At 42.5% G+C, this 16,057-nt stretch overlaps 1 protein-coding gene and 1 long non-coding RNA gene across 3 annotated transcripts; one reads left to right on the forward strand and one right to left on the reverse strand.

Moving 5' to 3' along the window:
- Positions 1–1,907: 1,907 nt before the first annotated feature.
- Positions 1,908–15,426, reverse strand: LOC115191735 (tetratricopeptide repeat protein 39B-like). 2 transcript variants are annotated; one of them, XM_029749596.1, is made up of 18 exons: positions 15,210–15,426; positions 9,966–10,006; positions 9,255–9,359; positions 8,855–8,986; positions 8,338–8,414; positions 7,109–7,238; positions 6,456–6,561; positions 6,134–6,199; positions 5,732–5,855; positions 5,123–5,190; positions 4,984–5,043; positions 4,565–4,726; positions 3,772–3,863; positions 3,433–3,553; positions 3,226–3,337; positions 2,944–3,061; positions 2,672–2,788; positions 1,908–2,579 (listed from the first exon to the last, which is right to left on the reverse strand). In XM_029749596.1, exons 1-18 carry the CDS (start codon positions 15,240–15,242, stop codon positions 2,465–2,467), a joined length of 1,779 nt encoding a protein of 592 aa, XP_029605456.1. In that variant the 5' UTR covers positions 15,243–15,426; the 3' UTR covers positions 1,908–2,464. The 2 variants fall into 2 exon arrangements, with proteins under 2 accessions (XP_029605456.1, XP_029605457.1); XM_029749597.1 differs by having other exon boundaries at positions 5,732–5,840; positions 15,210–15,425.
- Positions 4,132–4,657, forward strand: LOC115191737 (uncharacterized). Its single transcript, XR_003877763.1, has 2 exons — positions 4,132–4,293; positions 4,346–4,657. It is a non-coding gene; the product is annotated as an uncharacterized LOC115191737 (long non-coding RNA).
- Positions 15,427–16,057: the final 631 nt, after the last annotated feature.

Below are 16,057 nucleotides of genomic sequence, written 5' to 3' on the forward strand. Positions count from 1 at the left end.
TAATAATCCAGCCAGGTAAACATTTATTTCGATGTGCATTTCCTGATTTGACATAATGGTAGCCTACCTTTTGGGCTTAAATTGGAAATTTGCTATTTTTTCACTGGTTCTAGTTTTACATTTCTAAAATGTTCAACTTCATATTCATCATCTCCAGCACCACCCTAACATATGTGAAAACAGAGCGTTTATATGTTTTGCCGTCAAAAAGATTAGACAATTAGGAAGATGTGTTTCCGATTAGACAATTAGTAGGCACCGCCTACTCATAATTGGTTAAAATCATGACGCACATCAATGATGTCACTGGAAACACTTACCTTCCTCTCTTTATAAATTAAACATAGAAACGTGCTGCCATTTTCACATATGTTGAGGTGGTGCTGAAGATGAATCTGAAGTAAAAAATAAAATAAAAAATACAAGAAAGTGAAATTTCCCTTCAAGCATTTTTAACAAAGAGCCGATTGTGGGCCAAATGAGCCGTCTCTTTTACGTGACGGAGCCAAATGAGTCGGCTCACCGAAAATACTCGAGAAGCGTCACCGCAAAACACATCTGAGCGTTCGGAGCAGCACTTTCGTCAGTGATCCTCGGACGCTGCAATTATTCTGAGCCCATATAGTGGGGTTGTTCTGCATTTCTCAATATTAGAGCATGACTTCCAACCCACTGAAATATACACTACATGACTAAAAGTATATGGACACCTGCTCGTCAAACCTCTCATTCCAAAATCATGGACATTAATATGGAGTTGGTCCCCCTTTGCTGCTATAACAGCCTCCACTCTTCTGGGAAGGCTTTCCCCTAGATGTTAGAACATTGCTTCCATTCAGCCAAGCGCATTAGTGAGGTCGGGCACTGATTTTGGGCGATTAGGCCTGGCTCACAGTCTGCGTTCCAATTCATCCCATAGGTGTTCGGTGGGATTGAGGTCAGTGCAGGCCAGTCCAGTTCTTCCACACCCATCTCAAACTATTTCATTATGGACCTCGCTTGAGTACAGGGGCACTGTCATGCTGAAACAGGAAAGAGCCTTCCCCAAATGGTTGCCACAAAGTTGGAAGCACAGAATCGACTAGAATTTCATTGTATGCTGTAGCGTAAAGATTTCCCTTCACTGGAACTAAGGGGCCTAGCCCATTATTCTACCACCAAACTTCAGGTAGCATTTTCCTTGTGAAGAGCCCAGTGATTTAACGTGGCAAAGTCATAGACGCCACCTTTCCAACAAGTTAGTTAGTCAAATTTCTGCCCTACTAGAGTTGCCCCGGCCAACTAAGTGCTGTTATTGTGAAGTGGAAATGTCTAGGAGCAACAACTGCTCAGCCGTGAAGTAGTAGGGCACACAAGCTCACACAACCGGACGCCGAGAGCTGAAGCATGTAGCGCGTACAAATCGTCTGTCCTCAGTTGCAACACTCACCACAGAGTTCCAAAATGCCTCTGGAAGCTAGGTCAGCACAAGAACAGTTCGTCAGGAGCTTCACGAACTGGGGTTCCATGGCTGAGCAGCCGCATACAAGTTTAAGATTACAATGTTCAATGCCAAGTGTCGGCTGGAGTGGTGTAAAGCTTGCGTTAAACCATCTGGGTTTGGCGGATACAAGGGCCATTCTACAGCCAATGTTTACGAATTGAGATTGCATGGCGGTGGGCTCGATTTTATACACCTGTCAGGAACGGTTGGCAGAACTAGCCGAATCCACTAATTTCAGTACTGAATAGTAACAAAAAGAATCCTCTGAAAACTGACTGAACAGTTAGTTTGCTGCTCAGACAACAGTAATGTGCAGTTTGTAGGTGTGATGCGTTTTGATAGTGACAATAAAATGGTCTCATTGTAGGATCTAATTGTCAGTGAATGAATGGCAGACAATTCATGCAAAACACAAAATCTCAAATTCATCCATTCCAACAGTTTTATTTGTCAAAATCTTTTGAGTAATCACTTAGTACAATGACAGCTAAAACTTTGCATTTCCAGTGAAGCTTCATATCTGTGAATAATTAAGAACCATGTGTTGAAATGTAAATTAATTGGTTAAATTAGTAGAAAATGAAACAGTTAGAGCACAATGTATAACAGCATAATGTGTATAGAACAAAAGTCTAAGAGAAAAGACAACCCCGACTCAAATCAAAGGCTAAACCCAAAACATTTAGGCCATATCCTAACCTAAGATCCAAGTGTGTAGCTCACACGTTTCTTGTAAATCATGCATCGATTACAATAGAAGATTTGTGCTTAAAATGAGCGCTCAAATCTCTAGGCATGATTCGGCCCTACAGAAAAGGGTCAAGTTCTCATATTGCAACATTTACATTTTAAGTGCAGGCTTTTTCTAAGTGTACTATAATCAAGGCTCTTCCAAGTCTGTACACATCCATATCAAGGTAGAATGGACCCAAGACATTCAGCAATTCCTCGTTGGCAGTGGCGCCTTTTACCTTCGAGTCCTCAAGCTGACGTGCGGTGGGGTGGAAGTTTGGCCACCGAGGTCCCCATTGTGTTAAGGGCAGCATGGATACGGAAGTGTAGCCTTGACTCCATGCTATAACCCTTGTAGTTCAGCCTGTAAACATCCAGATACATCTTAACATTCATTATTCATCCTAGGCAGTAAAAAATGCATCTAAAGTAGTGCTGGTTTCAATTGACACTTACTTGGCATTTTTTATGGTGGTGGTAGCCTTCCCCAAGTCTCCTTGCTGCTTGTAGAGAAGACCCAGTTCATACATGCTGTATGGCACCAGGTAGCGGTCATGCTTGATCCCGTTTTCACTGTAAAAACAAAAAACACCACAACAATCAGATTGTGAGAAAGCCAACAGATTTATTACATTTGGCTGCATCAATAGTCTTAACCCCTGGGCTGCCCCCTGAGGAGCCACACAAACCACATTCCTCAATGATCAGTGAATGGCGATAAGCCTTACCTGGAGATGACCCGTGTGAAGCAGAGTTGGGCCTGGTCGAGACGGCCCAGGTGTCTCAGACACAGCCCCTTCAGCATCTGGACCATGCACTGGTCATCCACGTGGTACTCTGATGGATCTGGGAGAGGAAAGAAAAAAAACGTTATTATTCTGTATTAGACAGGGGCTGACGGACCAGAAATCAGCCCTGGCATTTCTACCACAACAGACCATTTTTTTCCCCTTGAGACCCCCCACACCGTCCCATAGATTAGACCTAGAGCATTGTGAAGGTAAACGAACTTGGGTCACTCTTCAGTTGTTCCTCTGCTTTCTTGATAGTGACCAGAATGCTCTCTGTCAGTTCAGGCCTTTTGCCAACGATGGTGAAGCCATTCCAAACATATATCATTTCCTGTCATGAGGGAAATGCATTTTAGACCTAAATACCACATTTTAAAAGTTCACGTATATTGCTTTGAATGAATAAAAACTAAAAAGTGTTCTCACCACGGCAGGAATCAACAGCGTCACTGGGGTTGCGGCGCTGTACCGCTGAGCCTTCTTCGCGGCGAACTTCTCCGTTGGGATAGACTTCCCTGCAATCCGCAGCCGCAGGCTCTCCACTTGCCTATAAGACACATGAAAGTAGCCAAAGCTATAAACCTTAACCCACCTTCCCTGTGTAACAGTGCCTTCTGTTCAGTTTATGATTCATATAAATATTACATTTATGCCATCCTGAAAATATAGTAATCTTTTTTTTGATGTGGACCTACTTTCTTTTCAAGTTGCATAGTATCTTTGGGTGCCATACAAATAAAATGCGTCTTTATTGACAACACATACCTGAACAACTGTTCCACATTCTCCCCAGTTCTCTTCACCTCCTCCTCTGGCATCATGCTGAGGATGGAAGCTTTCTGGAACACGTACACAGCCTGCCAGGAGAGACCAAAAGTCACAATGAATATGTCCCATCTGTACCCAGACCTCCAGGGGATATACCCGTTTTAGAACATGGGGGAGCTGTAAAGAGCAAGGAGGAAAGACCGTAAGGGTTAAATAAATAAAAAAATAAGAAAAAAAGTATAGGAGAGGAGAGTTACTGGAAAACTGGATAAGGACCTTAATCTGTGACCGGGAAGTAAAATAGTTTCAGTTAGGCTGCTAGGGCAGCAGGTAGCCTAGCGGTTAGTGTTGGGCCTGTAACCGAAATGTCCCTGGTTCATATACCCGAGCCGACAAGGTGAAAAATCTATCAATGTCCACTTGATCCTAATCTGCACCAGGGGCATCGTACCACTATGGCAGACCCTGTAAAACAACACACTTCACCTTTCCAGTGTATATGACAACAACAAAAAGTGTGTGTACTATACCTGGGACCTCCATCCTAAATGTTTTAGTCAGGCTGCTACAGGTGTACTATACCTGGGACCTCCATCCTAAATGTTTTAGTCAGGCTGCTACAGGTGTACTATACCTGGGACCTCCATCCTAAATGTTTTAGTCAGGCTGCTACAGGTGTACTATACCTGGGACCTCCATCCTAAATGTTTTAGTCAGGCTGCTACAGGTGTACTATACCTGGGACCTCCATCCTAAATGTTTTAGTCAGGCTGCTACAGGTGTACTATACCTGGGACCACTTGCTCTCTTTGCAGAGAAGGTCTGCATACTGGTAGGCCTCCAGCCAGTCCTGCTGGAAGGAGTAGGACCACATAAGCTCCCAGTAACACAGATGGTGGATCTGACGCCACTCCTGCTGCGCCGCTATGCACTCCAGGAACTTCTTCTGGGCCTGGCGGACAGATACACAAAACAATGAGATATGGTTCTTGTTAGACAGAGGAGTACATTTTATAACTTGCAACATAGACAGGGTCATATTCATTAGGGCACAGCATAGCAAAATGCTTTGCAACAGAACACAAGCGTTTCTCATTGGACAAGTTTAGGAATTTGCTCCCAGTTATGTTTTCTTCCATTTGGTACCCTAATAAATACTACCCAGGAAAATGTATGAAGATGCCATTCTTAAAAAGGGAGATTACTCACAAATTCAAAGTTACCCTTGAGCACAGCAATCCTGGCCTGGTAGAAGAGAATGAGGGCCCCCTAGAGAACAACCACAGTCGATGTTAACGGAGGAGAGGGGAAGTGGGAAGACCTTGCAGGAGGGGGACTGTTCACTTACATTGGGGAACTTTCCAATGTAGGGCTCCAGAAGAACATCAGACTCTACCAGGTTCGCCTCACCAGTACCTATAGAGAAGGAAAGACAAGGCATCAATCAACCCTAATGGCTGTTGTAAATTAAAACCCATTATCTAAGGATAGAATTGGACTGCCTGTGTAAATGTATCTTTTTCAATAATTCGTCTTTTGTCCAATCAGATCAGTTCTGAAAAAGATTTGACGTGAAAAGACCTGATTAGTCAAAAGATAAGAGTGGAAAAGAGATCACAACTGGGCTGCCTGTGTAAACACAGCCTAATAGTCCATACAAATGGATTAAATGCTCTTCACATAAGAAACCAGCTGGAGACAAAGTGACTTTGTAAAGCGTGACTGAGACAGTTGATGATCACAGTACTGTAGTAACAATGGAGCAGTTTAGCATTGTCACCACCAGAGGGCATCCTTTATCCTCAAAACTCCAGTGGCCTGTGTGGCATTTGAGGAGTAGGTCAATGTTGCCCCTAGACACAAGTCTTGGGTCCTTTTGGGATTTTCCCCAATTTAGGGTTCCCAGGTTATGGTAAGGTTTCGGGGAGGGAAAGCTGATCCTAGATCTGTACCTTACCCAGTATGACGCTGATGTAGAGGTGGTACATCAGGAGGCACAGAGTGCTGAGGATGGAGCGCAGGCTGTTGCTGGCTGCCCCCTCCCTCAGCTGGGACAGACCCACTTCCTGTACAACAAGCCTCTGTCAACAACATACACTTCATTGCATCGTCATTGGCTTAATTTTGAGGCATAATGGGAAGTAAACTAAAGAAATGTATAATTTCAAACATTTACAGATGTATTATTTTTTTGACTTATGCAAGCACTCAGTTTTTTGGGGACAATAATTACTTTGAAAAAAAAAGACTCCCCACTCGAACTATCCAAGAGAAAATGAATATTTTGCAAGGCGGCCGGTGTGTGATGCTGAATAGTCTGTCAGAGAGAGAAGTGGTGAGACTGCTCCTCGTCACCTACCCGGTCTCCAGAGAAACCCATCCACTCCAGTAGTCTGAGGACCTTGCTCGGCAAGAGAGACAAATACTGAAAGAGGAAAACCAAAACGGTGAAGATAGTGACCTCAGCATCTGAGGACCACAAAACAAAAATCCCCCTTGCATGTAAAAAAAATAAAGCAAAAAAGCCAATAGAAAATAAAAACATTCATAATTTGAGTTGAGCAAAAAATATTTATAATCTTACATTTGACCGCTTTAGCAACTTATTAATTTGCCTGTCCTACCATCTTCTACCTCACCCATAACGCTGAAGCTGAAACACTAAACACCAATGCACTTACCAAGTTAAATGAACCAATGCCCATGTTCACACCGCTCCTGAAGTGAGCTTGTGTGCTCATCTGGTCAGACTGGTTCTTTGCCATGGTTGACCAAACATCACATTCCCTGGTAGAGAGGAGCCAAACAGGTATTTGGTTATTTTATAAGGATCCCCATTAGACATTGCTAATGAAGCAGCTCATGGATAGAATGACATATATTGAACTATGAACTTGAGTACATTATCAACCATGCAAGATCTCCCAAAATACTTGACTCTCAAATGTGACCCTGCTAAAAACAATCACTGCTTGATAACATTTGATTCATTTCTTTCTAGTGCATCAATTCTGTGAACAGTCATTCTTATACTGGAAGCACAGGAGGCTGGTGAGAGGATGGTGGCAGCGGCTAATAATAAACTGGAATGGAGTGAATGGTATCAAACATATAGAAACCACGTTTGATGTGCTTGATACCATTCCAGCCATTACTTTGAGCCCGTCCTCCCCAATTAAGGTGTCACCAGCCACCTGTGACTGGACTACACAAACATAATATCCTTTTCACATTATATATATATATATATATATCATCAACCAGTTCATGTGAAACCAGGCCAGCTCAGTACAGCTTGGTTTGGGTCAGTCGTGTGAAGAAAAAAACTGCCCACTTGTAGATCAGAAAGCTGTCGCGGATCTTGATGCCTCCTTTGATGAAGCTGATCATGCTCTCGTCCAGAAAAGTGAGTGCACCCTTCTGCAATAGCGCCTCAGCATAGCACAACTCCGCATGCATCTCCTCTGCAGCAGGCAAGGGGCAAACAAAGAGATGCCTGTCACTCAAAGTCCAGAACAGACCCACACATTTAAACCAATGTGGATGTAGTATATGTAAACAGTGCATTCAGAAAGTATTCAGGACCCCTTCCAATTTTCCACATTGTTACGTTGCCTTATTCTGAAATTGATTAAATACATTTGTCAATCTACACACACCATAACAGGTTTAGACATTTTTGCAGAACATAGAAATGTATTTACAAAAGTATTCAGACCCTTTGCTATTGACCCTTTGAAATTGAGCTCAGGTGCATCCTGTTTCCATTGATCATCCTTGAGATGTTTCTACAACTTGATTGGAGTCCACCTGTGGTAAATTCAATAGATTGGACATGATTTGGAAAGGCACGCACCTCTCTATATAAGGTCCCACAGTTGACAGTGCATGTCAGAGCAAAAACCAAGCCATGAGGTCAAAGGAATTGTCCGTAGAGCACCAAAACAGGATTGTGTTGAGGCACATACCCAAGAAAAATCAAGGCTGTAATCGCTGCCAAAGGTGCTTCAACAAAGTACTGAGTAAAGGGTCTGAACACGTACGTAAACGTGATTTTTTTTTTTTTTTCAATTAGCAAACATTTCTAAAAACCTATTTTTGCTTTGTCATTATGGGGTATTGTGTGTGTGTGTAGATTGAAAACAATTTAATACGTTTTAGAATAAGGCTGTAACTTAAAATGTGGAAAAAGTTATGGGGTCTGAAAACTTTCCGAATAAACTATACTGTGCATATTATAATTTTGCTACAGCAAATAGTATTTTAACCCCATGTGTGCTGGGCATCCTGAAGCATGATAACCCAAACAATAAAATACATGAAATCAATGAAAAGGCCAGTCATGAAACATGTATATTTCAATATGGATGACTCATACTACATACTCATTTTCACATTGTCATGCATCATACTACATGTATGGATGTCCAGATATCATCCTTTATAACCTACAACAATCACGGAGATGGTATGCCCATCACGGAGATGGTATGCCCATCACGGAGATGGTATGCCCATCACGGAGATGGTATGCCCATCACGGAGATGGTATGCCCATCACACCTTCAGTTAAGTCGTCAGCTGGCTGCTTGTAAAACATTTCAGTGATGGCCTCCACCATGGTAGTCTTCTTCCGGAACCTGTGATGAGAGAACGTACTGTGTTCAAGTTAGAATCCTTAGTTGCTACATCCACTTTTGGCCAAAAATGTATAATATGTCCACTACGATTGATTCTTGAAGACTATAACACAAATGCCTCATGAGCTTAGTTCAACTGTCATACCCAAATTTACATTTTGGGTTCTGATGGGGTTACTCCAATGTTTGCAAACTAACAGTCCTTGTATCATCCATAGTTGCATTACTCCAGGTCCATCCTTCAGCTTTTTACCAAAACAGAGGCGGGGTTTCCGCTTAGCTATTGTTTAGATTCCAGACTCTAGCTCTAAGTCCTGCCATTGCCCAACAATGTCTGAATCTGACGCGTGAGATAAAGCTTTAATGCATTGGCAATTGAAACTCTATAGAACTAGATGTCCTACATTCATGTCATTTCTATGAGAGAAGCAAAAGCGTACATCTGGCACGTCTGCAGAGACTCCTTCAGAGCAGTCGTGGCCTTTTCAACATCATTGGGTTCAAAGGTCATGCCCGCCTGCATGACCAACATGCTGCTGTAGCCCACGGCGTGGTACATACTCTGGCTCCTCCTGAAAGAACATGACAAAATCCTTCAGAAACAGAAGAAACTTGAGAAGCATTTTATTGAGAAATGGATCCAATGTGACCAACCAATGAATATACACAGAAAATGGACAGTTTCTGGTAGCCAATTAGGACAATTTGCATTGGCAATATTGCAGTAGAATACACCTTATCGAACAGGTCACCATCAATCACCATTAGAGACAGACATGAGCAGTTAATCTTAAAGGATGTAAAACCTCAAGGCAAGCTATGATGGTGAATGGGACATACCAGGGTCTGAGGAGATCCAAGGCGTCTGAGAACCGGTTGTTGAGGAAGAGGTCAAGGGCTTTGGCACTATCCTGCAACGCAGTCTCTAAATCCATCTGGGATTTCCTGGGAAGGGAAACAGAAGTGCAGATCAGGTGTAGTATTTCTCCTGTAATGTTCTACACATGGATGTCATTGGCTGCTTTTGACAGGACTCTAGCAAAGGGTTACTCAAGTACTATTTGAGAAGGTCGGGTAACACAAAATGTCAAAGGTAATTTATTGGCGTAATAAAATAAACTCACAACCCATGCGATTCCAAACTATTCAAACCCCTCTTGCTGGCATTGAGAATTTAGCAATTTTAAAGCTACTTTCCTGTAATTCGACACTCTTCCATGTCTTGTGTGTGTTTATATGATACCAGGGGTTGAATCCCAACAGAGTTCCTAAAAAACTTGAGTCTGTATTGACCCCGTTCTGGGTCCGGATTGCAGTCCACCAGTTGAGTATTGGGGCTATAGCAATCACAGCATGCGGCAGACGGTATTAAATATCTATTTAGACACAACACAATGTTGAATCTGTCTGCATCGGCTGAGATTTGTGCTGTAGGCATTAATACTGTAACTATGGTTACATAGCTTATGGACTTCTGATAGCTCTTTTAAATAGAGGGAAGATCTAAATCAGTGTGTATCTTAGCATAGACTTGTGAAGTAGGAGACTTACGTCTTATCAGGTACCAGGAGAATGGGATCCTCTGGGTCCATCTGAAAGTCAAGGAAATCAAGTTTATCAACTGCACAAGGAGCCATCATCAGTGCCGAGCCAAACTGCAAGCCATTTGGCTGTGTTTATACAGGCAGCCCAATTTTCATATTTTTCTCCACTAACAGGTCTTTTGACCAATCCCATTGGAGCTTTTCACATCAGCTCTTTTTCAGAGCTTATCTGATTGGTCAAAAGGCCAATTAGTGGAAAAATATAAGACATGCGATAAGTGTAAACGTAACCTCTGAGAATAAATCGAAATACCATCGCAGTGAATTTATTTTTCTTCTTTGGTATAGCAGTACATTTGTCACAGGATTCCCATTGGATAATTGAGAGTGCTGGGCATCGTTCAAATTCCTTAAGTGTATCCTTCCTTACCCTCTTCCTTGGTGTTTCTAATCAGTTATTACTTCAAAAGGAAGGCAATAACAAAGTCACTTACAGTGAGGGGTTTATTAATCCTTGTTCACACTGCAGGCCTTAACGCTCAAATCAGTTTTGCTTTTCAAAGCCGCTTTGGCATACTGACTGTCCAAACCGCAAGTTACAAGTTACCAAATCGGATGCGTGTGTGTTCAGACTGCAGTCATTTGCTGACATGGCTACGCTAGTTGTCATTGTAATGACAGGTGTGTGCGCAGTGGTGTAGGCTGATTGGTGGTGGTGCTAGTGGTTCCTATCACTAGGAAGTTATGTAACAAGCTAAGGTGACAATGCCTGCCATGGACGTTTCCCAGGTGCTTTGAATACTCAATCATAGTGTATAAAAATGTTTAGAGCTTCAAAGTATAAGATGGTCCAACTTTCAAAACGAGTCCTTTTTGGCTAGTCACAGCAGTCAACTACCTAGCTGTTTAGCTCTCTAGCACACAAACTAATTTGTCAACAATTAACAAGCTAGTTAGCTACCACATGTTCTTGTCAAACTGTCGTAGCTAGCAAGCAACAAGATATGCAGAACAGTCTAAAACCACTTCAGGGCAAATAAATCAGATTTGACCGTTAAGACAAGTCACAGCGCCAGGAATCAGATTTGTACCGGACTTCAAACCACCTACAAAGGGGGTTTGAAATGTGTATTGAAATATCCGAGTCCATGTGCATTTTGGCTGTTCAGAATGCAGGAAAAATAAAAACTTATAACAGAAATGCATTTTTTTTTTATTTGAGTCATTTCAAACTGCCAATGTGAACAAAGCTTTAATACCCCAGGCATGCCCCGGGAGAATCAGGTTACTGTTGATTGCATTCGTTTTGGAAGCGAGCTGCTTCCTAGGCATGAGCCAGGTGCCATTTTGGCCGATGGCGAAGTTGTCTCAAAACAAAAGTGACGTACCCATATACCGGTTCAAAATAGCCAATTTTGATGAGTGTCACTGATAACTGAACTAAATGACTACCACCCCATAGCACTCACTTCTGTCATCATGAAGTGCTCAGAGACTACTCAAGGATCATATCACCGCCACCTTACCGGCCACCCTAGACACTTCAGTTTGCATACCGCCCCAACAGGTCCACAGACGATGCAATCGCCATTACACTGCCATATCCCATCTGGACAAAAGGAATACCTATGTAAGAATGCTGTTCATTGACTACAGCTCAGCATTCAACACCATAGTACCCTCCAAGCTCATCAAGCTAGAGGCCCTGGGTCTCAACCCCACCCTATGCAATTGGGTCCTGGACTTTGACGGGCCGCCCCCAGGTGGTGACGGTAGGAAACAGTATCTCCACTTGGCTGACCCTCAACAAGGGTGCGTGCTCAGCCCCCTCCTGTACTCCCTGTTCACCCACGACTGCGTGGCCATGCACGCCTCCAACTCAATCATCAAGTTTGCAGACAACAAAACAGTAGTGGCCTTGATTACCAACAACGAAGAGATGGCCTACAGGGAGGAGGTAAGGGCACTCGGAGTGTGGTGTCAGGAAAACAACGTCAACAAAACAAAAAGGAGATCATGGACTTCAGGAAACAGCAGAGGGCGCACCCCCCTATCCACATCGAAGGGACAGCAGTGGAAAAGGTGGAAAGTTAAGTTCCTGGACGTACACATCAGACACTGAAAAGGTCCACCCACACAGAGTTTGTTGAAGAATGATCAACAGCACCTCTTCAACCTCAGGAGGCTGAAGATATTTGGCTTGTCACCCAAAACCCTGACAAACTTTTACAGAAGCACAATTGAGAGCATCCTGTCGGGCTGCATAACAGCCTGGTACAGCAATTGCACTGCCCTCAACGGCAAGGCTCTCCAGAGGGTAGTGCGGTCTGCACAACGCATTACCGGGGGCAAACTACCTGGCCTCCATGACACCTACAGCACCCGATGTCACAGGAAGGCCAAAAAGATCAAGGACAATAACCACCCGAGCCACTGGCTGTTCATACCGCTACCATCCAGAAGGCAAGGTCAGTACAGGTGCATCAAAGCTGGGACCGAGAGACTGAAACAGCTTCAAAAACAGCAATCACTAACTCAGAGGCTGCTGCCTACATTGAGACCCAATCACTGGCCACTTTAATTGATTGACAACTAGTCACTTTAAACGATGCCACTTTAAATAATGCACACATATCTTACATTACTTATGTATGTACTGTATTTTATACCATCTACTGCACCTTGGCTATGCCGATCGGACATCACTCATCGATATACTACATGTACATATTCTCATTCACCCCTTTAGATTTGTGTGTATTAGGTAGTTGTTGGGGAATTGTTAGATTACTCATATTACTGCACTGTCAGAACTAGAAGCACAAGCATTTCGCTACACTCGCATTAACATCTGCTAACCATGTGTATGTGACCAATAAGATTTGATTTGACATTGGGACACAGGAGCTGTACAGAAACATGCTCATAGAATTAGAATATCAGAATGGCCATCAATCTTCTTATGATGGGATAAATGTCAGTCATTTTGGTCAGGGAGTTGGTCAACCATGTTTGCCAGCGCTGTGATAATATACTGATTAAAAATATAAACGCAACATGTAAAGTGTTGGTCCTATGTTTCATGAGCTGAAATAAAAGATACCATTAATGTTCCATATGCACAAAAACCTTATTTATCTCAAAGTTTGAGCACAAATGTGTTTACGTCCCTGTTAGTGAGCATTTCTCCCATTTGCCAAGGTACATCGATCCACCTGACAGGTGTGGCATATCAAGAATTTGATTGAAGAGCGTCATCACACAGGTGCACCTTGTGCTGGGGACAACAAAAGGCCACTCTAAAATGTGCATTTGTCACAACTCAATGCCACAGATGTCTTGAGGGAGTGTCCACCAGAGCCTTTGCCAGAGAATTGAATGTTCATTTCTCTACCATAAGCCGCCGCCAATGTCATTTTAGAGAATTTGGCAGTATGTCAAACCGGCCTCACAACCGCAGACCACGTGTAACCACGCCAGCCCAGGACCTCCACCTCCGCCTTCTTCACCTGCGGTATCGTCTGAGACCAGCCACCCGGACAGCTGATTAAACTGAGGAATATTTCTGTCTGTAATAAAGCCATTTTGTGGGGGGGAAAACTCATTCTGATTGGATGGGCATGGCTCCCAAGTGGGTGGCCTGACACCCAAGTGGGTGGCACCTGCCCAGTCATGTGAAATCCGTAGATTATGGCCTAATGCATTTATTTCAATTTAACTGTAACTCAGTAAAATCGTTAATTGTTGCATGTTGCCTTTATATTTTTGTTCAGTATATTTGCACACAAATTACCATCTGCTTCTCTGAATAGCCTTGTGAAAGTCTAACACTAAGATCATATTTTGTAACTTAGCTAGCCATGTTGGCAATAGAACACACTTTCAAATGCCCACCTGATCAGATTGCAATTTAGAATGGACCTTTTTAGAATGCGTAAACAGTAATTGTGTGACGGCGGGGATGCAGGGTTGTGTTCCATAGAAAACAACTACAAGTCAGCTTGCTCTAGTAGTTCCTCAACAGCACAGCTAGGAGAGCCCTATTGGTATGAAAATAAACTGAACAACTTGCTATTTAGAGCATTTCCACAAAATGCATGTCTTGTTTTTGGCTTCAAAGTCAATAACAATTGTAGGCTATAACAAATGTGCATTGTCACACAGTGAGAACGATAATTGAGAATCCAAATAATGAATGATTACCTAGTTGGGCTAACTTGTTTACTTCTTGCTGTAGGCCAACATCATCCTCTTCCTGCATCCCTACTTGTAGCCTACCTGACTGGTATAATGCACTTTCACCTCTCACTATCAGTCTTGCATGTGCATCTTCCTGAATTAATATTAGATATTTTAACAGATCAATCTCGCTGGCATAACGCAAAATTATTTAGCTATAGTGTGGATGTAGGGCTGTTTTTGTTATGAGTTTATGAATATTTAATCTGCCTATAAACTGCATGGTTCCCCGTTTTTCGGTGGGAGGACAACACACCATTCATCGCGTGACTCCAATTTTACGTGGATATGGTGTTTATTATATCAATATTTGCGCATAAAGCCCTTTCCAATGCCATCTCTCCCATAACGAATTTTACGACACAAAAATATCCTACCATGTCCAACGAACAAATTAGGCCCATCTGTCTGCATTCATAAAATTGTACCGAAACCCATTTCCATCACAGCTGTCTTTGTTGATTTGTTTAGAAGGTAGCCTATGACTTTAATAGCATAACAACTGGGGATGGAAACGTGGTTAGTAAGGCAGCCCACTTAATTGTTACCCAGAAATGATTTGATATTGAGATAAAAACGGCAGCATTGGACCTTTTTTAAGAACAACAAAACAATGAAGCTATTAGGCATCTTCGACCAAATTACACTTTCCAACTCTAAAGTAATGTGTATGATGCTATACAAAAATGATTGAACGCTTCTATTGAAAGTAGGATTAGGGAAAATAAAATGTTGGCCAGTCCCATGATAGAAGATTATTTTGGTGTACATACAAAATACCCCCAAAAAATGTTATCACAATTTTAACCATAGAAGGGTCCTTTGGAAGGACTGTTGACATATGACATTATTGAAAATTGTTAATGAAATGTAACCACTGTCAAATTCATGGACAGATCTACAAGGACTGATCATCAACGATATCAACATCACAGATTCCCCCTTAAAATAAATGTAGGACACTGGAACGTTCAAATAATAAAAATAAGTAAAAAGGCTAAAAGCGTCTTACCTTTTGGATGTTCCCATTCTTCACGTGAGCCATGTTCGATAGGACAGGAATGATTGTCAAATAAAGAAGAAACGTATTTATAAATACAATGGGGGGGAATAGGTCTAAAAGATACAAGTTGATAAAAGAAAGAAGATAGTTCTCTCTGAATTTAGACGAAAAAATAGCTATTGGGCTTTGGAGTTATTCTTTCACCAGAAGGAAGAGAACTTACCCATTTGACACCTTTATTAAATAGACTACTAAATTATGCATGGTGGGGTTTCATAATCAAGGACACACCCACCTAAATTGCAGGGCTCTCGAGCGGCGCAGCCGTCTAAGGCACTGCATCTCAGCGCAAGAGGCGTCACTATAGTACCTGATTCGAAACCAGGCTGTATCACATCCTGCCGTGAATGGGAGTCCAATAGGACGGCGCACAATTGGCCCAGAATGTGTTCTTAACTGACTTGCCTAGTTAAATAAAGGTTAAATACAAATAAAACATGCAAAACGCAGCCCCACAATTCGCCTGTATTAGAGAGGGGGTTCGATTAATCTCGCCCGGGCACCCGTTTAGGCGTGTTTATGCCTGGTTGAAAGTTGATTACATTCGATTTGGAACCTGGCTGCCCCACTCTGTCTTATGGCGAAGTCGGCGCAATGCAAAAGTGACGTAATTAAGCACGTGTAGAAATTATTAGGATTCTGTGATTGCTTTGGATAAAAACGCTTTATCTGCCCTCCCAATGAAAACTAGTCATGGAAAGAGATGTATGTTTCTGGACTGTGCACTATGTTGACAAAATGACCGAGCGGCGCAGATTACTCTTCCATTTGAGATTGGCACTCCTCCCTCCCCGCTT

Source organism: Salmo trutta, chromosome 4, assembly GCF_901001165.1.
Source record: "Salmo trutta chromosome 4, fSalTru1.1, whole genome shotgun sequence".
Taxonomy (NCBI): Eukaryota; Metazoa; Chordata; class Actinopteri; order Salmoniformes; family Salmonidae; genus Salmo; species Salmo trutta.